This window comes from Melanotaenia boesemani, chromosome 24 (genome assembly GCF_017639745.1).
Source record: "Melanotaenia boesemani isolate fMelBoe1 chromosome 24, fMelBoe1.pri, whole genome shotgun sequence".
In the NCBI taxonomy this organism is placed as follows: domain Eukaryota; kingdom Metazoa; phylum Chordata; class Actinopteri; order Atheriniformes; family Melanotaeniidae; genus Melanotaenia; species Melanotaenia boesemani.
Genome location: NC_055705.1, coordinates 16716558 through 16738890, shown reverse-complemented (window position 1 = coordinate 16738890; position 22333 = coordinate 16716558). Strand labels below are relative to the sequence as shown.

General features: G+C 39.9%; 1 protein-coding gene across 15 annotated transcripts in view; it reads right to left on the bottom strand.

The window, feature by feature from the left end:
* The window catches only part of mbnl2 (muscleblind-like splicing regulator 2), a 53742-nt gene extending 32853 nt beyond the window's left edge, over window positions 1–20889 (bottom strand). For 3 of the 15 annotated variants that reach the window (XM_041979356.1, XM_041979358.1, XM_041979363.1), the window contains exons 1-2: window positions 20531–20881; window positions 11134–12046 (exon numbers count right to left, since the gene is read on the bottom strand). In XM_041979356.1, coding sequence (XP_041835290.1) covers window positions 11134–11307 — 174 coding nt within the window. In that variant the 5' untranslated portion in view covers window positions 11308–12046; window positions 20531–20881. Of the gene's footprint in view, window positions 1–11133; window positions 12047–17301; window positions 17575–20519 lie in introns of those variants that run through there. The other 12 variants (XM_041979357.1, XM_041979361.1, XM_041979364.1 and 9 more) reach the window with 10 other exon arrangements.
* Between the last annotated feature and the right edge of the window lie 1444 nt (window positions 20890–22333).

Sequence of the window (22333 nt, the reverse complement as noted above, 5' to 3'; positions counted from 1 at the left end):
ACAGCAGAAAGACCTTACTCTAATTTCCTCATTTTATATTTCTTTGTTCGCGATCAGAACAAAAACTGCTCCACAAAACTACTAGCCACACTAATGAGAGAAAATGGGCAAACAATCCGAGAAATTAATAAATAAGTAAAAACTAAGAAGCCTGGGCTAAATTTCACTCCCTGCTGACGCTATCGACAGCATGTCAGAGCGTGTTGAGGAGTTGTGTAAATCCATACAACAGATAAAAGAGGATAATGAGATGGAAGGGAGAGAGCAGATCTATTCATCAAAGCCTCTTTCTAACACACTCAGCAGATAGGGGCAGAAATGTTGCATGGCTGCTTACGCTCCAATTCTGAGATTAAAGCTTTGGTTGCAGACAAAAAAAAAAAGTTATTCAAACTGCAGAGGCTGTGGAGAGTCCAGTTACCACAGTGAGAATTTGCAATCAGGTTAAGATTTAAGTTAGGACTCCTGTGTAGAGATAATTTGTCTCATAGTTAACCCTTGCCATTTGGGACTTTTTTGTCCTTTCATGTATTTTCCTCTTTTGTTTGCATTATCCCCTCTGCTATAAAAACATTGGATCAATAGTCTTTTCCACTTTTGTTTTGCTCAACTTGTAATCACAAGTACCAAATATGTAATTAGTCAAATAATTTTAACCCTTAAAATGTCAATTTGATCACATGATGTCACTGTTTTTATTAGATAAATAAGTTTTTTTTTTAATGTAATACATGTTTGAGGGGCTGGGGGTTTATTTTAAAGATAAAAATCAATGTTGTTATTTTTAGCACATTTAAGAATGATAAAAATAAAATAAAATAAAATAAAAACCTTAGCTCCCAAACATGTATTTTAAGGAAAATACCTCACTTTATGTATTTTTTTTTTTCATGTGTTTTGTCAAGTGACATTTTGTAATTATTGACATTTAAAGGGTTAAAATAATTTCAACAATTACATATTTGGTAGTTTTGATGAGGACGATGTTAAATAAAATATACTGGGAGAGGACTTTTTTATCCACCAATGACCCAAAAGGGTAGTAAATCATAAATCTAACACTTAGGGTTACAACAATTTGAATAATTACATATTTTGGAAGTTTTGATTACGACTGAATGAGCAATTTGAAGGACATAAAGTGGGAAAAAATATTTATCTGTAATGTTTTTATACTAGTTTTTGGGTGAGGACTTTTTTGTCCTATAATGTCCCAAAATGATGGTAAACTGAAGCGAGTCACAAGGGTTAATCATGTAAATATGAATAAAGATCACTCTTTCTAAGTGCCTCCTCCTTAAATGAAAAACTAGACTAGACAGGAATAGTTACTGGAAACCATAATTGCATAAATGGTTGGGCAATTTCAGTTTGGTGTGTCCCACCAAAGGGGAATAAAATCCAGTACCACGTGGATTGGAGTGTTGTTTGTTGGTTGTTGTGATGAGGCCTCCGAGGCCTCTGCAAACTCCTGTGGGCTGAATCGCATCAAATCCCACGTGGAGATGATGAAAACAGTTCTCATAAGATCGAAGAACAGAGAGCTGAATGAGAGCGTATGCATGGGTAAAATAATAGGCCCCCTTGGTCAAAGAATTGAGATCCATAAACCAGAGGCGTGACTCAGTGTTTGAGCTGCATGGAGGGGTTTTATCTTTAAATTTCAGATGAAGGTAAAAAATATCGATCAAGCTGTTCACCCACATCATCACCACACTGTTTTTTTCTGTTTTCTTCAAGGTAATCTTTTAGTTGTTTAGCTAAAAAGAAAAAGAGAGTCAATCTTGGAATGCAAACAGAACAGGATTAAGCAACGACTGTAAAATCTATGAATGCTAGAGTGACTTGTGGCACCAATCTCTGCCCACCACTGTTGCCTTCATTTCCTCACCCACCATGAGTTCAGCCCTCTGTGATGGTGCACACTGCCAATTAGTGTCTCCCACCTGTCACAGTGGGTCACTAGTGCAGGCATCTGCTGGGTGCGAAATTGGCCATCTCATTTTCGTCCATGAACTTTGCATGCACCCCCTCCCCGTCCTGGATCATGTTGTAATGGCCTGAAGTTGACCTTTACATTATAGGCCACCCTGTGAGGTTGGGGGGGGGGGGGAGACTGTGCCGCAAATAATACCTCTAGCTTGGACGGGGCAACAGTATCGGGTGCTGTACATGTTTATCGGCACTGAATAGCATCCAAAAATGACGTCAGCACATTCCCAGATGTCAAACATTAACCTCTGATGTATAAAAGAGGTTAGAAAGAGGCAGCTCCATTTAACTCAGTACCAAGTCACTGCCACTTGTCAAGCTTTGTCAAGGATATGAGACAGACACCTTTTAGCAAAGAGAAGTTCAACCTGGGAAAACTACAGTGTCCATTTGCTTTTTAGAGAGCAAATTTATACCAATCACTGCAAGCGCAGTTTAAATGGAAGACTTAAGGCTCAATCCAAACCTGGCACCAAGTAAACGTGTCTTAAACGGGCTAATGGGAGAATTTATTAAAGGTGCAAATATATTTTGTCAACCTCACCAATGACATTTCCTCACAGGGGACTGGGATGTCATGGTAGGCCTGATTTTACAGCTGTCTGTTTGACAAAGAAAGTGCAGGAAAGCCATTCTACTGTAGGGCCCCTCAAGATTGTATTTCTGTTGCCTCATTAGATGAAGCCAATTAAGAAGATCTCTGTCTCATTATAAAGGCTGGCTCATGGGACACAGCTGGGCCTGTCTGTTTAACTGTTTGCCGCTCCCCAGGTGTGTGTAAGTGTGTAGCTATATATGTCTGGGTAGCTGGGTAGCTTTGTCTTTGCTAGTCTGTCCACTTTTTAACAATTAGAGAAGCAAAGAAGTCTGAGGAAAAGAGTCAACATGATCCTGATGAAGATGTATTTGAATATTTAAAATGTGTCATGTTAAACACCATCAGCTGGCATCACTGACTGGTTGCAGCTCCTGATTTTCCAAACATTATATACATTTTAAAATGTGAGATTCTACCGAAAGAATCAGGCAAATAAATGCTTCGCTCACACAACCTGAGTCAGTCTTTGACTGATGATCAAACTACGCATCAATAATTGATGAGACCAATGCTAAAGGTCAAAGCACAGCAAGCCTGACTTTGCCATAGATCTGCCTTTAGCTTTACCGCAGAGGTGCTCACAACAGCAGCTACTACTGCAGAGGTAAGGGAGTTTGAGTCTAGCTGGCTTTAAAATTCTCAAATGTGAGGATGGCATGGATTCTGCAGCACTGATTTGAGATGCAGTTTTATACAGAGAGAAAAAGAAAAGGAAAGAAAAACATGCAGAGTGGAGTACTTTATCAGCACTGTGGGCAGCAGAGAGCGATGGAAACGGAGGATGACTCAGAGGTAGTGGGTGGACTTAGACCAGGTGAGACACTGGTACAGCAGATGGACAGATTTTCAGTGCTTGGTCGCTCCATCATGCTGCAGGCAGCTCATAGGTTGAGAAACACCTACTATTCAATCTGACACGGAACAACAGTAGTGCTATACATTTAAGTTTCAGAGAGAAGAAAAATGGGAGTTCAGGTAAAAAAAAACTCCATTACAGGGCATAATAAAAGCTGCACATTAGCAGAGGGGAATGGAGATGGTATAGGACTGCTGTAGAGAGTTCAAGTCATGGATTAAAGCCTAAATATAAAGAAATACTTAATTAATTTTAATTCTATGAAAGCAATAACTTCAAACTACAATTTAACAAATAAACCCATGAGTATAGTTTGACTTTAAGTTTAACCCCTATAGTCACAAATTTGTAACAAACAACTTTTTTTTTATTTATTATTATTTATCATTTTTTTTTACATTATTCATTTATTATTTATTTTATTTCTGTGTATTTATCTTTATATGATTTATGTATTATTCCCCTTTATTCACATCTGTATTTTTTAAATCTCGACTTTTTCTTTTTCCCTTATTTTTTCCTGTATTTATTTTGTTTTTATATAATTGTAAATAAATGTAGGGATTAAGGGGTTAATAGTGCTGCTTTTCTATTTTTGTTTTAGACACAAAACTGCAATCACCACTATTAAATGTAAACAACTATTGCCAAGCTTTGTGCTTTATTTTTAGATTGGCTGCTGACATTAAAAAAAAGAAAAAAAGGGAAATGGCCCACCACACTTCATCTACTGGAGGACAACCAAGAAAAAAACTGCAGTGCAATGATAAAGAAACTGATGTGCAATTTCACACATCTGGTTCTTAAATTAGAAACAGCTCATGTGTCTACTTTTTCTATCGGTGGCAGTCCAATTAAACTAGTCAAAATGAGAATTATGCTTCAAAACAGGAAAAATGTGGATAAAAAATAGGTTTGAATGGAGAGTAAACATAGATAAGTGAATACAGTATTAGCACACAATGGAAGGAGAAAGTCTGAGATGTGAAACACCTTTTTTACATGACTCAAGTGCATCTATTACAAATCATCTTGGCATGTTGGTCTAATAATAGGAAGTAAAAGATATTCATTTCCACAAATGCAAGTGATTCTTCTTTTTTTTTTCCTTTCTTTATTCTTTTGGCATCAAACATTTACAGTCTGTACTGCGTGTAGCACCGATATGGCTTCCATCTCTTTATTTTTTCTTGTCTTTGAAACTCTTCTATGGGGTGAAATCATGGGGATAAAATTAAACTTGGCATGGTTTGCACAGGCAAGAAACTGAGTGTGCATGCATGTGGACTGTTTAAGGAACGGCAGCAGTTGGGGTCTCAGAGGGGCTCATCAAAGCATGCCGTATCTACTGCAGCCTCACATTAGGCCCAAGTCAGTGCCTCATTGTGTGTGTGTGTGGGGTGTGTGTGAGGTACACTAGCTACCACTGCACCCGCCCACGTGTTTGCTCTGCCCAGGGTGTGGCCCAGTTCGAGAGGATTACGCTGAGGAATGTAGCCAAGCCCATCTTTTAAAACAAGAGAAGAGAAGGGAGCTGAGGCCGTCGGCATGAAGTTCATGTTCACTGGAGCATCCCAAAGATCCAAAAAAACGCAAATGCAATAAGCTCAGACTCAGAGCGGGGCACTTACAGTTAAGCCAGATGAATCTTTAAACTTAAAAAAGCTCTCGTTGGTGCAGATCTATGTTAAATTTCTCAGTTTGTTCCTTGTGAGTCTTAATAACCGTCTTTAATATTCTGTATGAAAATATCTGCATCTCTGCTATGTCAAAACTATCACTTGCAGACAACAAAAAAACAAACCTTAAACTCCTTATACCACATTTATTTCTCTCCCTTCAGTGCTTAAATCACTTATTAACATCTTCCCTTGATTCTAAGCTCCCTAGAGTCTTTATTTACTCCTTTCAGCTACCCCACACTTCATAAAAAACCACTTTCAATATGCTCTTTTTGAAGCTGACTCTGGATTAAGATGCTCTTACTACGTTAGAGAAACCAGGGCGCTTCTCCCCCAGGGGGGCTACGCCGTGCTTGTGATACAAATGAGAAAACACTCCACACACCTGAAAGTGCTTCTATTGTTTGTCCTGCTTCACCACTTTCTTTCTGAGAACCAACAACTGGAGGAAACATGATCGTGCGAAGGTGCAGCAGACTATCCCCCCACCCCTCAGCCTATGGAAGCTCAGTCAGGTGTGGCAGTCACCTGGTAACATGTGACCGGTAGAAGAAAAGCAGGAGCTGAAAATCTAAACACAGGGTGTTTTATCAGGTGTCAGATCTGCGGTGTAAAGTTTGTTTTGGAAGGAAAAATTCTGAAAAAGTATTTGGGTGCAATCTTTTTTTTTCAAAACCCACCATTGCAAATTTGCTACAAACCACCTCTGACTTTTTTTAAAATTATTTTTTATCTAATTAAAACATTTTATTTATTCATTTGATATTATAGATACATGATTTTAAATTATTTTTTAAAATTATTAATTATTGTTATTAATTTTAATTTAATATTTAACTTATTTATATTTTTCCAGTTGTAGCATTTATTTAGTTTTTATAAAATGAATACAATATATTTTAAGTAATTATTTTATATGCCCTGCAACCCTTCATCGGACACAGAGGTATAGCTGATGGTTGGATAGAATATTTTATATTTGTAATTATATTTTATTTTCTATGTAATTATGCATTACTTAATAATAAGTTTAATAATAAGGTTAATAATACAAAGAACAGGCACCTTCTTTGCCTTTTTCTCATCTTTTATATCACAAAAATGTGTATTATAGGCAATCAAAAATAAGATTTGGACATTTTGTGCATTAAAAAGAAAAAACATAATCCCGACATCGTAGTCAGAGCTGGAATAAAATGAAAAAGCAGAGAGATAACCATCAACAAAAGGCTTATGTCTGCAGGACAGCCAATGTGACATCATCACATGACCAGCGTGATTGCATTTACTCCATTAAGGTAGGTATTCTCATTTATTTCCTGCAGCCCCCACCTCCAGTCTATCCACAGCCACCACTCTGTCATGGTTTCCATGGTCACACTGCAACAAGTATCATAGAGCTAAAAGGAAATGGCTGCCAAAAATAACCTTATGGCTTTTTGTTTGATTAACAACAGCCAATACATAGGGAGGTCTTCTAATGCCGGCTAACAAAATTTACATTTTTATGAGACATTTGAATGCCATTTTGTGTCTGGCGGCCAGCACATCTGTCTGAAAGCGTTTGATTTGCATGTCATATTCCTAATTCAAACGGCTCAAATGTATGGCAAAGTCATGGCTAGCAAGCTGAATAGAGAAGAAGTGGCTTGCTGTATTTAGAGAAGTGACAACTGTAGCATAGGGTGACTATTTCTAAAGCTCCAAACTGTAGAGCAGGGGACAAAAATAATCACCAGGACGCTACACAGTAGAAATGCTGAGTGTCAGGGTGCTATGAGCTTTATGAAAGAGCAAATCCAGCAGGGATGGTTCCTCAAAATAATTTGGACCATGCAAAACACAGTAACGGAAAATGCAAAACCAGCTTCCTCTACTCCAAACTAAAGCTTGGCTGCTTCAAAGCTAACAACACCTCTCCCTATCATTGAGATCCAACTGTCTCAGCCTATAATCTCATGACTTCGCTGTCTGTGAGAGACGTAGATTCGGCTGGGCTGTCCTCCAGGATTCATGGGTAAAAATGGATGTCTACACAAGAGCAATAATTGATTCATCTTCTTAAATATAATTCATACACAGCAAAAATATGCAAGCCATTTATATCCTCTTGCCACTAGATATAAAAGCAGCTTTCTGAAACGCCCCACTCCACTATGCTTTAAAAGTAATTACACCATTTTAAAGCTGCATTGAAAAAGACAAATACAAAGTGACAAAATATCAATCATTTACATAATATCTTGTTATGGGTTGATTATGCGGCTTATCTGTGCTGCATATATTCAAAACAAACCCCGCTGTTGAGTAATTATTCGACTCTAGCAATGCTGAGTTTGAGATGAAGCAATATGGGAGTATTTATGATCACTTGAGAGCCTGAAAACAACAACCTATACAGTCAAAATCCCACAGACTTGCTTGCAAACTGCTGACTAACAACAGAGCTACATCTAGTAGTCCCCTTTCTCTTCAGTGTTACGTTTCAAAAATTTATTAAAACTATGATCACTGGCTAAGTTACACCTGGCAGTACACAACCTTAGCATGGTAACCCTATCAGACAAGACCCACGAAGATGATACGGTGTAATGGGGTGAAAATAAGCCCGCCGTGGAGCGAAAAACATTTCCTAACGTATAATAAAGTGCTCATTCTCTTAGCTGTCACGAGGAACAACTCTGTGGGTGAAGAGGGGGGTGAGTTGGAGTTAAAAGTACAGAGAATCCTGTATACTCCTTTGAGGAAGACGAGGATAATAAACAAATGAGAAAATCTTTGTCTTCCTAAACATAAAATAAGTAAAGTTTTTAGCTCATGGGTATCCTGAGGCAACCTAAAAGGACATCAATTAATTATATCACAAACAGCCGACCAGTCAAGTTTAGCAAATATCACAAATATTTCTGTCTTTATAGTTTTCTAGGGCGTAATATAAAAAAAATCTGAGGAAAAAAGGACAGAAGCAATAGCAATATTAAAAACCTGTGTAACCTTCTTGTGACATATTAATCCCATCTGCTAAATTTAGTCCTGATCCAAATAGATCAATGCAGAAACCTCTACATCACCCCAACGTACATAGCAATAGTTTTAGGCCTAAAAAGAGAGTATGATGGCTGCCAATAAACACCTGACACTGATCAAAACAACAAAATCTGATTAGCTTTATCTAAAAACCATCTTACTTTACATGCAGTGTGCATTTTCTAGCTAAATGGAACCTTGTGACATCAAGAAGAAGAGTTCACGGGTTTTTAATTTTGGATGGGAAATAAAGAAATAGCATATGCCCTTCACTTTGAATGAAGAATAATAAAGGTATTGATACTGTCAAATCCCCTCCTACGGTATTTCTTAGAACTAGCTTTATGCGTAGTCATGTAACTGAAGTTAGGGCCAATAGCTACTGATGATGCAGAATACAGATTGTGGGGATGTAAAATTTGAGCCCGGTGTCCCCTATGGACACCTGATCTGTAATGGAAGCATGAATTTCCTGTCACCACATCTTCACTTGACTTGTGCCCGTTTCACCTTGAATTTTAGTGGGGGTGTTTGTAATACTCTGAGTAGCTTTTAGCTTTTATCCATGCGTAAAGCTCCTGATTCTACAAAATAGGAGCACTCTGACTCTGACTACTGCAGCTAAGATGAAATATCCCTTTTAAAGTGTCTGCTTCACACAAACCAGGCCAACCAGCCAGCCAATCAAACGAAGGCCTGATTGAAGTGTCTATGGCCAACATCAGGATGATTACACCCTTTCATTGTTGCTGAGAAAGATGTTGTGTTGACACAGAGAGTGATAACACAGGTGTTCTTTTCCTATTCTCTAAACTAGTGTCAAAGCAGAAAAATTATCTTTCTGGCTGCTATGGTTGAGTATCTTTAAATAGAGACATGTTAAAGAATGGAGCGAGCATATAGACTGTTTGATTTAATCATCATGACTGCCACTAATGACAGAAGTAATAATATAAAGGCTCTTGTGCAATCATGAGGGAGGATCCTCAAGACAGGACCCCTCCTTTGTGGTTCCTCTAGCAAATAGCAGAATCCTCTGACGCATCATTTCATGCAAAGATTTCTTCTTTATCCAATAAATGAAGGTACAGATGATGTATGAGTTGCCAGGGAACTGCCTCAAGTCAGTTTCTGGACAGGAAATTTAACTAAAAATCTAAAAGAAAAAAAAAAAAAAGCTCTTGAATGAAGTCGAGTACTTGGTTCTCGGAGTCATCAAGGCATCATAGCATTTGCAGAAGGTCTTCTCCTGCTTGTTGCAACAACAAATCAGTCCTGATTAGGGTCAGCGGTTTGCTCATTAAACTCTAACGGCATAGCAGTTCACAAACTCTGGCAGCTGAGAAAGGACGCCACTCAAGGCTCAATAACTTGAGTGGGCCTCACTAGGATGAAGTCTTAGCCAAGAAGGCAGCTGGTAGCCACGTAAAAACAGTTTGTATTTACAGTGTCAGATAAATAACTGAACATGAGCAGCTTGCAACAGTTTTTGTAAGGCAGGCTTTGCTGCATCTACAGTTCAATTCTGTCCACATTAAGAGTTAACCCTTAAAACTCCAAGCCATGTTTTACCACAATTTTCCTCCAGGTGTTTCTGCTATTTACAGTTACTTATGCTATTTACCTGCTACCCTCACAAAACCAACTCCAACTTTTTGCCACCACAGTGCACAAAAAATGTCTTCTTTACTGTATTCCAGCCATAGTGGAGCATTAACTTTGTTATTTTTAGACAAGACCAACAGGAGTCTTCCTGGTCACATGTTGATCTTTGGCTGCTCTTGATTGGACATTACCGTCAATTTAATCTGATTTGTGGAAAGTTTACAATCTTAATGATACGAATTATGTATTATGAAAATAACAATGATAAAAAAAGATGATATCATGGATCACTCATTGCGGATTTACCACGGAGAGCCTCAGCATTAACACTACATTTGGCAGATGGATTATAAATTTCCTGTTTGGGATATAAATGCCTGAAAAACGTCCTCTGAGGGATGTCAGGGATCAAGCAGAGTTTTAAGGGCTAAGAAAGTGTGAATCTAGTCCCTCAACTCTGTCTCCTTATAATACATTACTATATATATAAAATGCTGCTACAGCTTATTGTTAAAAAAGACCAACTCTTCATTTTTTTGCTGCTCTGTTCTAGTTTCTTTGGATATTTATCATTGTCACATCTGTCCCCCCCCCCCCCCCCAATACAGTTTGAAAAATAGTAGGTTACTCACACATGCAGCATGTAGGGACTAGTGTGAACTGACCCTGTTAAAAAATTGGGACGTTAAACGACTGTTGCCAAGATGATTTAAGACGTTATTCCTTTGCGTAAACCACAGATAAGCTCTGATAAAGAGGGGGTGTTCGAGTTGGAGAACATCTTGCAACATGCAAGGCCTACATCTCTTCTTGAATCTGTGAGACCGAACTGCTGCAAAACAGGTTCAGACTGTATGTTTGCTGGTTGTATCCATAACACCTGACATGCATCCAAGAATAGAAGCTCTGGAACGACTCAAGGCGATCAGATGTTCGCCTAGAAGTACTGACGATTGGACAAGGCATGGTAACGTTAGAAGAACTTACCGTATAAACTCACACACACACACACACACACATTTGTGGTTACTGTGAACATTACAACGGCCCTCTCTGGCCTTTAGCATCATAGGTCACGCTGGTCTGCTAACTGCAGCACAGAGACCTGACACACATGCTAATTTGAGCAGATAACCTACACCCACCGACCATTGGGAATCATAAAACTCTAACGTTTGACATCAGATGTTATAGTGCTGCTGCAGAGGTATAATTCAGGTTTTATGTTTGTTTTACATCATCTGTTGTGATATGAGCTTGTGGAAGAGACTTAGATTTCTGTAAGCGAGGCATTCATACCAATAAATGATAAAAATAATCTACAAGAAAAATCATTCTACACTTATTAACTACACATATACAGAAGTCCTTACCTTTAATGAGTCAAAGCAGGCGATCACCCTCCCATTTTCCACCTGGCAGCTTTTGGGTGGGTGGGCAAATTTGCATTCTTCATCACTGCGTGAACAAGTACCTCTCTGAAACTGCCGGCACACTTCCAGGGTCAGCCATTTTGTGTCCCGTATCGAGGCTATGTTTAGAGCCATGTCAAGAGCAATGGCTGTAGAGCTAGGGACGAGAGGGGGCCGCTTGCTTTACGGAGGCGATCCTCTGAGGTGTTTCAGAGCGTTACGGGAAATGAAATGAAAAATAAAATAAAATAAAACACAACAGCTAAAACTGCTGAAACATGTAGTTATAAATAGTCTGCTTCAGGTCAGTGGATGAGGTCTGCCCTTGCAGACAGAGAAGTCGAGGTAATGGACTGGCAAAGTCTCTGTGACCTGAGCATGGAAATACACGAACGGCAATGTTGTGGGGTTTGTCAGTCAAACAGCTTGTTCATCAGTCAATAAGTCTCAGGTGCAGACCTCTGACAACGCAGAGGGCGCATGCCTGGGGACAACCTATACTGGTTGTACCAATGTCCTCAAAATGTCCTCTTTATGAGTGTCGATGTCTTTGCAGGGATGAAGGATAGGGAGCAAAATTAATCCTATTTTGAGGTACAATGGCACAGTTTAGGACAACACAAGAGTTTGAGGCTTTCTAATGTGTGAAGTCTTCAGTATATACTCTCTTTAAATTTTGGCACCTCGGCCAGCAGTGCAGCAGCGTTGCCTTTTAACTCAAAGTTTCTTCAAACAGATCACAGGTTAAGGACAAACCACCAGTCAGGGGAGCTGTCCTGTCACGACTTCAGATGGAAAAATCTGGAGCTCTTCAGAAACACTCAGTGATCTTCAAGTACGGATGTTTTCTCACAAGGCACTTTCTGTCGGTGATCTGAAAAGGAGGGGAAGGACAGGAAAAAGAAAACAGACAGTTAGTTTAGTTGATGCCTATTATCTCAAATTTGCTACAAGCTGCTTCTGGTTTGTTTATTTTCTTCTATTTATCTGATTAATCTATTTTATTTACTATTATTTATGTATTTATTTAATATTATTTATTTGCTATGAATTTATTTAATATTTAATTGCATTTGATTTTATGCCCGTCTTTTCCCTACTTTTGAATGTTTTTTTTTTTTAACATAATTTGAATTTAGGTGTTAAGTGGTTAACAGCGTTTGTTTACCCATGCCAGTCTGAATTTAAATGGATACTGCCCTCACAGGGGTGCTACCTAAGTGTACATGGCTAATAATCAGTTGTGAGGTTATCCAGAAGCCACTTGAGACTAAGTACCCCGGTCACCGCTGTGTGCCTTTGCATGGGGACACTAAAACCCCAGTGGCTTTTTTAACATGTTGCATGCAAATCAGTGAATGGCAAAAGTCTCTGTGCTTTGAGACACTGGACATGAGTGTGGAGTCTGAGAACAAATAGAAAAAAAAAAGAAAAAAGCCCCAGGGTCCAGTCTACCCTGTAGAGCCACGCACCGAGGAACAGCGCAACCAATAGAAAACCGCGCAGCGCAGCACTATTCTGGGCAGCCATCCAGCTGCCAGAGAGGGACCGAGACAGATGCATATGCCAGTGCCAGATGCGATTATGACGCTACCCACTGTCCTGCAATATTCGCTAGTCTCACACTATCCCAATTACTGTAGGTACCGGCTCATTGACAGCAGCCTTCAATTTCCAATCATGTGGAGAATGTTTGTATGTGCTTCCTGCCTTGTCCTGTAAAGCCACTGGTTCATATGTCTGATTGTTGTCTAGGGAGACATGGGAGACAATTGTTAAAGCAACAATCTGAGGAAATGACCTTTAGCTTGAGAGTATGAAATCTATTAGTAAGCTACTGCGCAGGGAGCTCTTTTCTTGGCACATCTGGAAATGTTTTAGTAGTATCTGGGGGCGGGAGAAGGGGCTGAGGACACCAGACTGAGGGTGGGGAAAAAGAAGGGTTGTAAAAACCAACAGCTCTGGTTAGAAGATTACCCTTGTTCTATTTTATGTATTTAAACGTATCTAAGGGACACAGAGAAAACCAGAAGCAAATCCAAGACATGACCTAAGATTAGACCCTTAAAGTGTGTGATCTCTCTAGAATTTTAATATTTCTGCAATAAATATAACCTAAAACATCACATTAAAGAAACAGACAGATACTGTATATATCCTGCAGGGTTGCTTAATGACATGGTAATGCAGCAATAAAGCAATGCAGTATCTGAGTGGAAAAGGTCTGGGCTGTAAGAAGGAAACTTCTGTAAAAACTGCCAGTAACAAAACCAATGCCTGCCTGCAGTTTTCTAAAGATCATGTGGTCAATGCAAAAGACTGCTGGAAAAACAGTTTTGCAGACAGATGAAACAAAAATATCATGTTTTTTTTTTTTAAATGAGAAGTTTCGTGCCTGAAAAGGGGAAAATCCAAGCCTAGCACTGCATCACTGACGGAACAGTTGTGAATTAAATCAGCAAATCCGAAAAACTGAAGCTGTTCTTGACAAAGGAATGGACTATTCAGATTTTATTTGTTGGTTGTTGTGGTCACACATCCAGGCCAATTTGCCATAGACAACCAGCAGATGCTTCCCCTTGAGATCATCACAAACCTGGTACCACTGCAAGCCTATAAATTCAAACCATTGTCTTGCTAATCATATTGTCCCACTTTAGTGCTGATCATGTGAAATGAGATCAGAAGCTTCCTCGCCCGATGGTACTGACGCCCAGGCTCCACTCTCAGAGGCAGGTTTTAATTTCACATCATCTCCCCTGGGAGGGAGCCAATCGCTGCAGAAGAGACAGTCAGGTAAGAATCATGTCAGATCTGACCTTTAACAATTAATCCCTTCTTATTTTTAGAAGCCATAAGAAGTCTGTGATCAAGCTAACCTACTTTGTCAACGTGTGAAGGGACGATGGCGCCAGTTTTGTTAAATGACTAGCCTGAAATGATGGAGCAATATGGCTGAAACAATGGGGGAACTTAGCCATCAGATACTCATATATTACAGGTATATGGAGAAAGCAGCAGCCTGAAAAAGGATTGGTTGAGGTTGAACAGCTCATCACGAGCAACATTCAAGCAAGGTTTGTCATGAAAAACATTCAAAACAAATGCAAAGGACTAAAGATAAAAAAGGGCCCCTATGTGGGTGGCAGGAAGATAAAAAACATGTAAGAACATGACCACACATCTGTTCCCATACTGATGTTTAGGCAAAATACAAAGGAAATCTATCTGCTGGAAAAGCCAATTTTTCAACTTTATTATGAGACGGATGGCATATAACAAAATGAAGACGCTATGGCATGCTGGCTCTTTATCATCTACTGTACAACTGAGCCCGGTTCATTCTTGAAACTCAGCAAAGCCCCTGCAGGAAAGCAAACTGTCATCTTGGGGAGAAAACTACTACCTCTGCCATATAATAACACTGCTTCCCATGATGTATGAGGGACTCAAATACACAGTGGAAGAAAATTGCTTTGCAATAATGAATACCTTGGAAAACTGGCTGAAGTAAGAGGCGTTGCATGCAGTTTTAATTTAGGCTGATTTGACATTATTGGACACTATGCTCTGGCTTGAATAAGCGTAGTTTAGGTTCTGCTGCACCAAGATGCAGGACAACAGAGTATGAAATGATATACAGATATTCAGTACTTTTTAAAAAAAAAATGTTTCTGTAATTAAATATCATTATATTTTACAATACTTTGTAAACTATGTGGGTAATAATGAGTTTTTATTTATTCCCTTTTTGGTGATAACATTATTTATCTTGATAGTGTCACCTGCTCTGTATCAACTAGACAAGGCCACATTTCAAAAAACACCTAAGAAGCCATATTCTGCATATTACATAACAGGACTTTGCCCGATCTGTTTTGTTTAAAAGTGGACAGGCAGGGTGACCTGATGAAGTAGGACAGAGATGTGAAGAAAAGCACCACAGTACTAGACTTTATGGATTACTGACGCTTACAAAGACCAGCTGGCAGGGTTATTATCTTGGTCAGTCTGCTTAATTGAATGAGAGTCAGCGCGACTGGGGTGTCTCGAGTGAAAGTCATTGGCTTGACCTCTGAATACCACGTATGTAACCCATTAGTCTGGTATCTGTGCACTCTGGCTGTGCAGTGCAGTTTATCTATGCTGCTTGTATTTGCTCAGCAGGAACGATAAGCTACCTGGTTTCTTTCAGCCATATGCTTGTGACAACATTTACCGTGGCATCAGCCAGGTATTTCCAAGAAAATAAGGTAAAAATACAGCTCACTATGAGACACAAGCACATGGACAAGGTTCCTGAGTGGCTGCATTTCCATTTATTACCATTTTATGCTGGTAAACCACGGTTGTATAGACATTTGCATGGCCAAGAGGAACAAGTGGTCAATGTTTTTCAAGGCTGTGGAGAGAGGTCCTCATTGTAGAGGGGAAAAAAAAGAATATGTTCAGTTTCCAGTGAGTAATGGAAAATGAGCAAACCCTGTTGTTAAATCCTTAACAATTTAGCTAATATAGCTTTCTGAATCACATCACCACCCTGATCACTTGAGAAATGTTCCTTTGTGCCTTGCAGAGAGGATCAGAACCTGTAGCCTAATTCGTATCTAATACTATGGAAGCTGTGATGCTTATGAAATTGTCTTTGGCATAAGCTACAGATCCTTATGTTCAATATTATCAAGTACCATTAGCGATAAGGATGGGTGAGTGAGCTCAGTAGGCTATACCAGGACTAAGCTACTGTTGGGAGACAGCACAAGAAGCATTTCACAGAGTCAGCAGGTAGGTATGCCCCATATCATAATAGCCTTAGCTAAACCACAGTGACCCGAATAGCCCATCTGATGATATGAGACTGGGCTTTCCTCTCCTCATAAGTGGTCCGATTTGCAACACAGAGAGATTTTTAGCATATTTGATTTATATCAAATCAAAAACTGGATTGTTTTCTGGTCTGAGTGGTTTTGTTTACTCCTTGGTTAGCCATAGGGACACTGGGAACTCATCACCTTATTATAGCGCTAATGTTTGCCATTACTGCTCAGATAAATATGATAAATGTCTAATGAATCACTGACATCACTGTTTTACAGTGCAAAATGTGGATGAGGCATATCTACTTTTAGCTTTTTTAATGTGCTCAAATGACGCAAAGGCAGCAGACAACCTTTATCCCTTCAAATAATTGTACTTTCAGGCACAAAACATCTGTTAAATCTATTAAAGAGCAATGATTTTTTAATAACATCTCATGGTATAATTTACCTGTGAGTCATTTTGCAGTTATAGGATTTCTGGCTAACAAATTCCTGAGTATGGGCTGTGTGCATGTCGGGGATTCAGCCCATTTTGTTCTAAACAGGAAGGGCTGGACTGATGTTCCATTTTAGAAAACACCCACTTCCCTTGATCTAACGCCAGACGTATGACACCACTCTGGTCTTTTCCATGCAGGAAACGGTTGTCCACTACTTGACCGCACCAGGCCCAGAGTAGAGCGCCAAGCTAAATCTAGACAGACAGTGGAAGGCAAGGGGCATGTCAACTACACCCCATCTGACTCAAAAGGTTAATTATGATGTGAGCCTTATTAGAACCACGAAGTTCCAGTTTGTTCAGGCTATTTGTGTCCGCATACAAAGCGAGTGCCAAAACATCAGATCCTGCTCTGGACAAACAACTTTTGCTTGTAGCTAGCCCTTTGCAACAGAGTTGTGAGGAAAAAAGAAATCGCACAAGGGGAGATGCCACATGACACTACAGACTTTTCACGAGACAGTGAAAAATATGTAGCTCATGTGGCAAAAAAAAGGAGCTCTGGAGCAAGTCAACTGCTGTGATAATGCCTCTCCCACAGCAGTGGAAAAAGAAAGTCCATTACAGGACTGCAATTGGGGATGAAGAAAGTTACTGCAGGGCTTCTGTGCATTTATCCATCTCTTTACAGATTTTCTCCAGATTTTCCTGTCCTTGTTTTCTGCCTCACACTCTTTCTCTCATACAGATAAAACATTCCCTCAAGTCCCTCCCCACCCAGACTGGTATGCAGCACACTGCAGCAAAACTCCTAAAAAAATCTATAAAAAAAGGAAAAAAAAACACTGCAAAACGACAGTTCTTTCCCACCTCGTATCACTGGGTCCAGGAGCTATGCTGTGTGCCTCTATCTTGTCCCAAACACAGGAGGCAACCGGTGCTTCTGTGCCACTGATCTACAGTGCGGCTCTCCCTTCAGCCTCAGCGAGTGGAGTTAATGACCATGTGAACTGTTGTCATTCCTCGCGAGCTGCCGAGTGCTGCAGCCAGAGGTCCTTGCCTAGACAGGGATTTTCTCTCAATGTCTCTCTCCCAGCCACAGAGCAAGCGAGCGAGGCAGGCAGGCAGGCAGGCAGGCAGGAAGCAGAAGAGTGTCTACTCAAACTATTTGGCTGAAACACTTCCAGTCATGCACACACCCCTAAAGCCAACCTCTTCCTGCCCACCAGCCTGTGGCAAAGACCTGCCCCTTAACAGCTCCAGCCAATGAAACAGCAGCTACTTTGAATCCCAGCTTTCTATGTCTTTCCATTGGAAGAGAGTAGACGACTGATGGGGCAAATACTGCGCTTACAGTAACAGCCCCTGAATACTGATCTTTAAAAGGTATTTCCCCAATTTCCTGCCCTGCTCAACTTGCTATCATATTAGTAATCTTAATGCATTCTGGTCCTGGTGGACATGATTATATCTAAATGCTAATCAAGAGGATATATATTTAGAAAATACCGGAAGCAGTATTAAAAGTGTTGCAGCAGCTGCATATTGAAGATCAGCACTGTCCTTGTCTATGTTCTATCATCATTTAACACCATCCCCCCAGGACACAGGAGCACTACACATCCTCCCCCTCCTGGTTCTCCTCTACCTCCCTCTCAGCATCCGTCCTTTAAACTCATCCACCCACCAGCCAGACCCTCCTCTCCTTCACCTCTCTTAAGCACCTTTCTCTTGTCCTCCCCTTCATCCTTCGCTTGTGCGTATTCTACATTTCCGTGAGCTCTCTAGACTGGAAAATTACACAATAGTGGACATTTCTTTTATTGCGACTGCATCAGAATTTGATGGGGGGGGGGAAGAAAAGGAAAAAAGCTGAGGATTGGGAGGTCTTGGTCAGTCCTCCTCTTTCCTTGCTCATTCTCTCTCCTCCACCCAGCTGATGACATGCCGGTTTGCATCATATGAGCCGTGAAACCAGAGCGTCACAGAACTGATGAGTCAGAGATCCAGCTTCATGACTTTTCGATCCAGATTCAATAGAACAGCTGTACCGTCTGTCTCTCTCTCTCTCTCTCTCTCTCTCTCTCTGTCTGTCCGTCTCTGTCTCTGCCTCATACAAAGGTTGTGAATGACGCGGCAGCCTGGGTGTTTCGTTGACATCAATGAGGATAAACATGCTTTGCAGTTTGATGATAAACAAACTTATTTACCATACAATGATAACTAGATGGCTATACATGATCAAATACTCCACTTGCAAAGCATCTGTAAAATAACATTACTAGCATGAAAAAGTGTCCACCTTGGCAAGTAACAGTGACGTCATTTTAAGCATCAGAGCACTTGTAGGGAAATAACAAGCACTCTGCAAATGCATGAGGCATGAAGAGGGAGGCGGGGAATATCAGCCTTTGTCAAAAGCAAAGGTGTCACCTTACAGAAACAGTGAAAGTAGTCTCACAGTGTCACTGTATCATGTGCACAGATTTAAGAGATTGAATTAGGGAAAATACTGTGAAAAGAAGTAAAAAATGTTAATGGTATCCACAGAAATTACATAAAAATTAAGCTTATCAATGCCTCATTTGGTTGCAATTAACTTATAAATGACCATGTTATAGAACAACTGTCAGAAACTGTACAACAACCCACTCTTGATGCTAATTTTTGCTGGCAAACCTTTTACAGTCTACCTTCTAAATAGATTTGTCCGACAGGAAAACAAACAAAGCTTGGCAGACAAACAAACCGAGCTACTTCCTACCCACATGGTATCCCTCCCCTCTTATTATCCCTGTCCTGTTTGACCCCGAGTGGCTTCCCTGCCTCACACACAACCAGACTTAGGATTCTGCGGCCCAAAGCAGCTTCATTTCCAAATACAAAAGGTGGATTATGAGACAATGGTTAATTAAAGAAAATGAAGATTGACGGTTTAAAATAGTTTGAAAAATCTACATAACATGAACGACTGGGTGTTGGATAGTTTCACACGACAGGGGAGGGGAAAAAGGAGAAAAAAACAGGGCTCTGAAATAGGGCACTGAAGACAGATCAATGAAACGGCAGCTGTCTTTTTCTATTATTAGCCGTAATCAAATATCAAGCACCAGAAGAGTTGTGCTTCCTTCTGCTTGAAGCCAATTCTGGTCTGTCATCCGTAAGCCAACAAGATAATTGAGCATAAATAATGTCTCTGTGGATGCACAGGTAAATACTGCCTCGGGTTTTTGTTGTAGTTAGATCTCATGCTAATTTAATCATATCTGACAAAATCCTACATTTCTGGTTAAGCAATGCTCATTTTCTAACAATCACAGGGTGCTCTTTAGTGTTGTGGCTGTGATAGCCTTAATAAAATAATATATTTCATGCCTAGGCCCACTTTACCTGATATTTGTTATATTGTTAGTCCCTTAGATAAAATGCCTGCTCATTGTTTCATTGCGTTTTCATTGATCTAATTCTGTTCTGAGCTGTTGCTTTGCAATTTGGGTCCAATTATTGCACATGACCCATGCAGCAAGCCACATAAAAACTTATTAACCTTTCCCAGGTGCAAGCTGTAGTAAATTAAAAGGTCTTTCCCTATTGTGTCTTATTAAAGCTGCTTTATTTTTTTTCTTATAATTACTCATTTAAATATATTAACATCTGTGTTGTAAGTATTAAACAGTATTGGTTGAAAACCATGCTTTATAAACACACAACCTGGTTTTTAATCGAGTAATTATTAAACCTATCCTCATTTTATTCAGGTCATCAGTCACCTAGCTGCATGCTGCATGTCCCAGATAGCACAAATGAAAAAGCTGGACAGCTAAATAGAAAAAAAGAGAATCCAGGTTAATTCCGTTTTAATAAAACTGCTCTCACTTTTTTTCATTAGCTGTCTGGACACTGACTGGGAGCTAGCGTAGCAAACCAGCCAATCCCAAATTACGTTTCGAGATACTAATGAAGTGTTACTGGGAGCGTTTTAGCCACCCCTGCTGTCACTGGAGTTATTACCTTTATAATAACGCCATTACAAATGTGAACAGGTAGCAGAGCAAAAGGATGCTAATGTTGTTTGCTAAGCTAACTACCTGCAGCTTACCTGATGACGAACCTGTCACATCCAGCTGCACTTCAGCCGCCACCGACGCGTCTCCAGAGCTGTCTCGTTTGGAAAAGGACCCGCAGCTTGGCACAGGACGGCGAAAACGATCTGCAACTAACGCTTGTCACAATTTCTCTTTAGCGGCAAACTTTTTCGCTCGCTTAATAGGTTTTTCCTGAAGCGCTATAAGTCGCTACACGCTAGCTCGCTAACTACTTTTAAGGCTAGGGTAGGAAGCAACAAGCGATTTTGACAGTTCGAGGGAAAGTTGATTGTGTTCCTCTGGTGGGGGGGTTATTACTACAGTCTAAAGATTAATAGTGCATTAACTTGTAACAGTTGACACCAGTTATAAAACTACACGTATATATAGTATAATTTAACTAGATATGTTGTTGGGTTTAGCGTGGGAATCCAGTTCTTTACAATTTTCAAGGTTGTTCCGCTCTATAATGAATGTGGTACAGTCCGGAGACCAGGGAAGGGTACGGATAGCGTGTATTTATGTGTGTTTCTGTGCTTTTCTTTTTTTCTATTCATGTCTTTTTTGGGGAGGGGGTGGAGGGGCGACTGTTACCTAGGAAACAACAGTGAATCTCCCTGGGGAAAAAGATGTGGCCAGCGATTTATGAACCAGTGACATCTGATGAAACATATTGTAATTTATCCTTTGAGATACTTAATCATGAAAGTTGCTTTCACTTCTCTAGTATGTTATTTTTCATTTCAGTCTTAAAAACCTAGTAAAAAGTAAAATCAACTAAAATCTTATTTAGCAGTACTGATGGGAGAGGGATTTCTAATCTATTTGACATTGCACACACACACACACACACACACACACACACACACACACACACACACACACACACACACACACACACACACACACACACACAAAAATAGTAATAGACTAATATAGTTGCTTATCTGTTATTATTTCAAGTCTGCCCAAATCAATCTTACAACAACATCAATAGAAAAAAGCTTTCAATTAGCCATGGACAGAAAATCAGCCCATCATCACCAGTTGATGCTTTGCAGAGAAGCATGCACATCCCTGTCATTTTGCAGCCTAATTGAATACAGGTGGCTGGGCTTTAGCAGAGTGTGACACACAGAGACCCGTTGTCAGCAAGGAGCGCGACGAGTCAACAAGGAGCAAGTCACAAATATCCCTGGAATGAGCAGAGAGGCACAAATTTAGCCCTACTGACTGCTGCCCACACCATGTGCTGCCTATTGAGCGCACAAACAATGAACATAGCCATGGCAGACTGCTCTGTCAGGGCCAAGGCCTGCTTCAGTGGAATGCTGTTGGGAATAAAGGCATCATAGTCTGCTAATATATATATATATATATATAGATAGATAGATAGATAGATAGATAGATAGATAGATAGATAGATAGATAGATAGATAGATAGATAGATAGATAGATAGATAGATTATGCTTGTATTCTTTGCATTCATCCATGTCTTCTCAATTAGTTTTTTTTCCATTTGCCGATATAGCTTGTTAATTTTTCATTTTAAACGAGGAGAAAAAAAAAAAAAAAATAACACCTTATAACACCACGATGGAGAAAAACAGCATTTTCAAGACACCACTGATAATGAAAAACTGCTCACATAGGTTAAGCTTAACCCCCCCAAGGCCTAACATATTGATCCTCATGCAGAGGAGGCATTTGTAAAAATGCTGCTGCTGGCATACTTTTTTAAAAGTCTCTGAACACCCACTCACTTGCAAACAAATGCACAACAACACACTGGCCTCACACGTATAAATACACTTAA